The sequence below is a fragment of the Entelurus aequoreus genome, linkage group LG10, assembly GCF_033978785.1.
Source record: "Entelurus aequoreus isolate RoL-2023_Sb linkage group LG10, RoL_Eaeq_v1.1, whole genome shotgun sequence".
NCBI lineage: Eukaryota > Metazoa > Chordata > Actinopteri > Syngnathiformes > Syngnathidae > Entelurus > Entelurus aequoreus.
In genome coordinates, this window is record NC_084740.1 from 35,431,395 (window position 1) to 35,438,747 (window position 7,353).

General features: G+C 40.1%; 1 protein-coding gene across 1 annotated transcript in view; it reads right to left on the reverse strand.

Moving 5' to 3' along the window:
• Window positions 1–6,300, reverse strand: part of kcnk6 (potassium channel, subfamily K, member 6) — a 28,324-nt gene extending 22,024 nt beyond the window's left edge. Inside the window, exon 1 of the mRNA XM_062060629.1 lies at window positions 5,851–6,300. Within this exon, the coding sequence (XP_061916613.1) occupies window positions 5,851–6,166 (316 nt within the window). The 5' untranslated portion in view covers window positions 6,167–6,300. The remainder of the gene's footprint in view (window positions 1–5,850) is intronic.
• Between the last annotated feature and the right edge of the window lie 1,053 nt (window positions 6,301–7,353).

Here is a 7,353-nt window from a genome sequence, read left to right on the forward strand (position 1 = left end):
TTATTTGTACCAATATCATTAACTACCTATTTTTACTAATATCATTATTCACAACCCATCCATCCATTTTCTACCGCTTGTCCCTTTTGGGGTCGTGGGAGCCTATCTCATCCGTTACTTTTATTTGTACTAATATCATTATTCACAACTGTTACTTTTATTTGTACCATATTTTTCCGGCACACTTAAAATCCTTTCATGCTCTTAAAAATGGGCAGTGCGCCTTATAACCCGGTGCGCCTAATGTACGTGTTAATTCAGGTTGTGCTTACCCACCTCAAAGTAATTGTATTTAGTACATGGTGTAATGATAAAGTGTGACCAGTCACACATAAGCGATACATGTGGACTGCAGGTTGACGCCACCTGTTCAATAAATGACGCTAGCAAGTACCCGTAAGCAAGCAACACCAAAACTTTGATGTTTCATTGAGAATATAGAACATTACACGTGGCAATAAAAAATCAGTCAAAATGTTTTAGTACGACTTTGGTGAGCTACAAAGCCGCACCGCTTGATGGAACGCGGAGCATTACGGCTACCGTAGTCAGACGTACTGTGCTTGAACATACGGGTATTATTAGTGTGTGTGTGTGTGTGTAAGGACTCCAAAATGGCACCTATTAGGAGACATTATCGGGCGTTTTGTTTCGCAATATCATGCAAGACCAACTTTTCTTACCTATTGGTACCCGCTGATGTGTATTTGGGATCTGCAGAAGTCGTGAAAATTTGCCCGCGTCCGCCATTTTAGTCCGCACCGTAGCCAATAAGCTCCTTTTTCTCTGTTTTCTTGTTGTGGGGCATTCATCCTCTGCTGTTGCCATTCCTAATACAAAGTAGCGTACAGTTCTAACTTATATCTGTCAGTAGACTCGCTATGGAAGCGCTAAAAACAACCGGTACAACAAAGATGATGAGGAGAAGACAATGTCGAAGTGGAGGCACATATATAAGACTGCGTAAATAAGCGGCTTGAAGATGATCTGCAAAACATAATCTATGCAACATTTTGACCAAAGAACCACCATTAGATGTTATGTAGACCCAAGAAAAGTGTTTTAAATGTTGAAACAAAATCATAATATGACCCCTTAAATGCGCCTTATGATCCAGTGCAACCTAAGGTCTGAAAAATCTGGTTCTAATATAATTATTCGCAACCATTACTTTTTTTTGTACTAATATTAATTAGAAAACTAGCAGTATATTAACTTTGTCAGGACTCCAATTCAAGATATTACAGTTAATATTGTTTAAGGAGGTTGAATACTTCCTGTGTTTTTTTTTTTAATAACATCTAATGCAATTTTGTACTGATTTATATGAAAAAAAAAGCAATTTACATGTAAAGGAAAACCACAGCTTAATTGATTGAAGAGGACACAAGGTAAAGTCAAAAGTCATATTTGTGTGTTAAAATGAGAGGAACAATGTTCCTCTCATTTTAACACACAAATATGACAAGTAGAAATGTAACATTGAATGGAGTGTTTAGAACAGGGTTTCTGTAGGTATCAGCAAATCTAATGTAATGCTTTTTAATGCCACTAAATACAAATTTAAAGCCCATGCCGTACTGCAGATAACAATTATAAATAGTCTAAACTTTCAATTGTCTGTGTTGGCCCTGCGATGAGGTGGCGACTTGTCCAGGGTGTAACCCGCCTACTGCCCGAATGCAGCTGAGATAGGCGCCAGCACCCCCGCGACCCCGAAAGGTACAAGCGGGAGGAAATCGATGGATGGATGAAGACAAAATGATAAGCATTTGACAATAATAATCTTAAATACTCTCTGGTGAATTAGAATTGGCTCACTAGACTGTTTAATCTGAGATTCTATTTTTAATTTATCTTATTTTGTAGTGGTAGCAGCAGCTTGCAGTTGTGGTGGCGACAGCAGAAGTTGCTTTGCAGGCCTATATTTTCGCAAAGTCAATTTAGTGACTTTTAATGAACGGCTCTTTTGAGTGAACAATGAGAGCCATTTGTTTGTTATGCTGCCACCAGTTGTTTCTTTGATTTAAAAAAAACTGTTAAAAATAGTTTTTAAAAAAACAACGTACTAACAGTCATTGAAGCGCTCTCTTTAAAGCAGTGATTTTCAACCACTGTGCCGCGGCACACTAGTGTACCGTGAGATATTGTTTGGTGTGCCGTGGGACATTATGTAATTTCACCTAATTGGGTTAAAATATTTTATGCAAACCAGTAATTATAATCTGCAAATAATGTGCCGTTGTTGAGTGTCTGTACTGTCTAGAGCTTGGAATATTAGTAGGTGGCAGCTGGTAGCTAATTGCTTTGTAGATGTCGTGAACATGGTTTGTCGTGATCACAATATGCGGGCGGCAGCATGCAGGTCAAAATGTAACAAATGTTTAAAACAAAAATAAACAAAAGGCAAGTGCCGCTAAGGAAAGGCATTGAAGCTTAGGGATGGCTACGCAAAACAAAACTAAAACTGAACTGGCTGCAAAGTAAACAAAAACAGAATGCTGGACGACAGCAAAGACTTAGGCCATGTCTACACTAAGTCGTTTAACCCCTTGAACGAATAATTATTTAGCCTAAGCCCCGTTTCAGCCACACTAAACCAGCGTTTAAGGTCCCCCTCCTCTGACACATTTTTACACAGGTAAGTGCGCCGTTTATATTTCTTGAATCTCCGCCACTTAGTTTTGTATGCACTTATTGATCGTTTACAAATTGAGTTCGGAGAGGAAGTGACGCCAGGAAGACAGCGCCCCACACAGGAAGTGACGTCAGAAAGAACGCGCCACCGCCAGCTTCATAATAAAGCGGTTTCGTAACTCAGAGCTAACCACTGGAAATATGGAGGCGAGTCATCCAGACATGCCCGTGTTTCTCATTCTACTACATGTACAGACGCTTGTGGAAATCACACATGAATACCTTAAGAGAAAGCGATTGCAGCTATTTGGGATACAACACTTCTTAGACGGCAAGAGAACTTTCCAATGTCCAGGTCAGCTGTGATTCTACTTACCGAAAAACTTTGTCCATTTGTCGAAGGAGAGTCAACGAGAATGCGGGCTCCCGTGGATGTGATAAAAAAGGTAGCGTGTACTTTGTATTACCTGGCCGTCGAGGAAAGACTAACTACGGAAAACTGCGAATGCTTTTCGACTGGCAAAGCAGACTGTAACAGTTATTGTCCGCCATGAACGTCGCGGACTCAACGTCTAGGTCCAGAGTATATAAAGTCACCAAAAACAAATGGACAATGAAGGCGAAGACAAAAGAGTGAGGAGTGTCCTGACCAGATAGCTAGATAAATGATAAATGGGTTATACTTGTATAGCGCTTTTCTACCTTCAAGGTACTCAAAGCGCTTTGACAGTAGTTCCACATTCACCCATTCACACACTGATGGCGGGAGCTGCCATGCAAGGCGCTAACCAGCAGCCATCAGGAGCAAGGGTGAAGTGTCTTGCTCAAGGACACAACGGACGTGACTAGGTTGGTAGAAGGTGGGAATCGAACCAGGAACCCTCCGATTGCTGGCACGGCCACCCTACCAACTTCGCCACGCCGTCCCTGATCTCTGGATTGATTGTTTTAAAATGTTTTTCATCACATTGTTTACATGTCTAATAAAGATTTGATTAATTTATGATGGCTCAGGTGTGATTCACTGCAATACAGCCCCAGAGCACACTGGATTCCAGTTAATTGAAATTCCACAACACTGGATATTGTTCAAATAAAGTTAAATTTAAGATCTTGCACACAACGCAACACTGGAAGTGACTTTGACGTGTGAATTTTCCCCGCATGCGTAATAGGTCGCGTTGCACCGGCAGGCGGAGTGGGGAGGGGTCTTACACTGTGTCATTGTTGTGTGTGGACAAGGATAAGGTTAGGTGGGATTTACCCTGGATAACCTTATCCGGCTTAGTGTAAACAGGGCCTTACAGTGTGTGGAGCGGCAGACGGCGTCCACCCAGTACAGCCGTACATGACATGACAATCAACACCAAAATAGGAGCGCAAGACAAGAACCAGAACACTTCACACAGGAAAACACCAAAAACCTCAAAATGAGTCACGGCGTGATGTGAAAGGTCGTGACAGTCAGAGGTGGGTAGAGTAGCCAGAAATTGTACTCAAGTAAGAGTACTGTTACTTTAGAGATGTATTACTCAAGTAAAAGTAAGGAGTAGTCACCCAAATATTTACTTGAGTAAAAGTAAAAAGTATGTTGTGAAAAAACTACTCAAGTACTGAGTAACTGATGAGTAACCTGTTCGTTTAATGACGGCAACAAATAATGCACAAAAACATAAAAATAGCAATGAGCAAATTCAGAGCCAGGAATATCTCTTAAGCAACTAAAACAATAATATATATTAAATAATAAGACATTAACAAAAAAACAATTAAGGCAAATTGAGCCACAATAACTTAACAGCACCATAGGCTGAGTAAACAGAGATTACAAAGGAAAATAAAACAAGTTAGCCTTTACGCAAAACATAAACTGGTAGGTGTGGGCTGCACCTGGGAACACACTGTGCACTTCTGATTGGTGTTATCTATGCATGTGTGAGTGTGTGTCTTTGTCTGTCTCTCTCTGAGGCTGCAGTGCGTTAATAAATGTCCCCACACGATGTACATTTGACAGTGATTCATAGCAGGGAAGCTAACATCAGCCTACGGTGACAGCCAAAATATCTACTAACGTTACTTACCGCGATGGGCTTCCTCAAATTTGACGTTGAGTTAATGTAAGCTTAAGCTTGTTGCCGCTGAAACTTTATGTGCAGTTAATCACGTGACCGCCTGGCTCTGTTTGACTGGTGAAACTGAGTCAAACGTCACCAGTGACTGCATTTGATTGGTGAAACGGAGTCAAACGTCACCAGTGACTGTATTTGATTGGTGAAACGCAGGCATGCGATAGATCCTACTTTGAAGGTCTGTCTGACAAACCAAAACAAACAAAGCGTGCATTAACAGGTCGATAACGATAGCGAGCTGAATGTAGATAAATGGAGCGGAGTAAAAGTAGCGTTTCTTCTGTATAAATATACTCAAGTAAAAGTATGTATGCATTAAAACTACTCTAAGAAGTACAATTTATCCCAAAAGTTACTCAAGTAGATGTAACGGAGTAAATGTAGCGCGTTACTACCCACCTCTGGTGACAGTACACCTACTTTGAGACAAGAGCTATAGTGATGCATGCTTGGTTATGGTTTGAATTCATATCATACAATTGCCAGAACAACTTTTTACTGACAATATCGGCTGCTGAGTTTCACTTTTTAATGTTTTCTGCTGATGGTGTGCCTCCGCATTTTTTCAGTGAAAAAAAATTTGCCTAAATTAAGTCTTTGTTACTTAGAATATGTTCCCCTAGTGTCCAAAAAACTCTAAAATAAAAAGTCTTTGTTACTTAGAATGTGTTCCCCAAGTCCAAATAACTCTAAATTAAGTCTTTGTTACTTAGAATGTGTTCCCCATACTAAAGTGTTACCAAAAACATAACTTTGTCTTGAATTTGAAAAAAACAACATTTTATTTTTCACTAAGGAAGGGTTCAGTGAATGCGCATATGAAACTAGTGGGGTTCGGTACCTCCAACAAGGTTAAGAACCACTGGCCTAGAATCCCATAAAAGTCGAAGTTTGTTTGCTCTACTAAAACAGCAAATAAAAGGGTTTCCTTCCATCGGTTTCAAAGTGTTTTTTGTGGAGACATTTTCTGTTGTTTTTTTCCTCCTCAAATGACATGAAACGTGCCTAAACGTGATAAGAGGACAAAGCAGGCAGGTTTTCCATTGGGACCTTCTAGAACATTTCTTCATGTCGTCGGACTCACCTACGGTGGTGACCAGCGTGTTGGCGAAGAACATGGCCGATGTCAAGTCCCAGTTGGACGGGGCGGAGGCGTTCTTGTGCGTCGTGACGCCGTACCTGTTGGCGGCCAGCACCTGGCCCACGAAGAGGTCCAGGGCGGCGGGCGAGACGCAGCTGTGGTTGAGGAAGCGCAGTTTGAGGGCATCCACGTCGCGGCGAAGCTCCTCCTCCACGGGCCGCTCGATGCTGGAGAAGACCAGCGCGCCGAACAGGAGGTAGACCACGTACAGGAGGACGAAGCCGGTGAGCAGCAGCCAAGACCTGTCGGCGGGACGCATGTCTGCTGCCGCTGCGAAGGAGCCGCCGACTGAACCTCTTCCTCCGCCTCCCGCTGGACGAACACTCCATGGAACTTTGAGGGGCCGAACCCGGAAAACTTGACGCCCATCTCAGCCCCCATCGTCCTCCACCCACCACTGGCCAGTGATACTGCACTTCTGAGTGTCGATCCGATAGCAAGTACACGCGGCATCGGTATTGCCGATACCAATACTTGTTGTTTGTCGAGGTCGTTATTTGACTTTGTCATTTTATGCATTTCATTTGTTGCCTGATTAGAAGCCCGCTTCTAAAACATAAAAAAATATCTCAATGGTGAGTTAGAATTATACGGAGCCCAAAGGGACATGGGGGAAAACATTTTTTAAATAATTTTTATTTTTTATTTTAATTTTTTTAGACATGTATCAATCAATCGATCAATCAATCAATCAATCAATGTTTATTTATATAGCCCTAAATCACAAGTGTCTCAAAGGGCTGCACAAGCCAAAACGACATCCTCGGTACAGAGCCCATGTATCTCGTGCGCACGAGATAGTTTCTAGTGCGCACGAGAAACTTTTAATAGTTATTAAAAAAAATAATAATAATAATAATTTTTTTTTTTAGACATGTATCTTCAACTTTTTATAAAGTCCTAAAAAATTTTTTTTTAAATTATAATTTATTTTAATTTTTTTAGACATGTATCTCGTGCGCACGAGAAGTTTCTCATGCGCATGAGATACATGTCTAAAAAAAATAAATACAAAAAATTATACATTTTAGAGATAAAAATGTGTAATTATGAGATAAAAAGTCAAAATTATGACATAGAAAGTCGAAAATATGAGATGACTTTCTTAGCTCATACTTTTGACTTTTTAGTGTCAAAATTATTTAAACTTTCTTATCTCATAAATTTGACTTTTTATCTCATAATTATGTCTTTTATCTCATAATTTGGAATTTATAATCTCATGATTATGACTTTTTATCTTAGAATTATGAAAGCCTGTTTCCACCACAAAAAAATAAAATAAAATACGCCAATGGTAAATCATAATTGTGAGATAAAAAGTCGAAATTATAAGATAAGAAAGTCAAAATTATGAGATAAAAATTCATAGTTGAGACGAAAGGTCGAATTTATGAGATAAAAAAAACTAAATTATGAGATAAAAATTCATAATTATGAGATAAA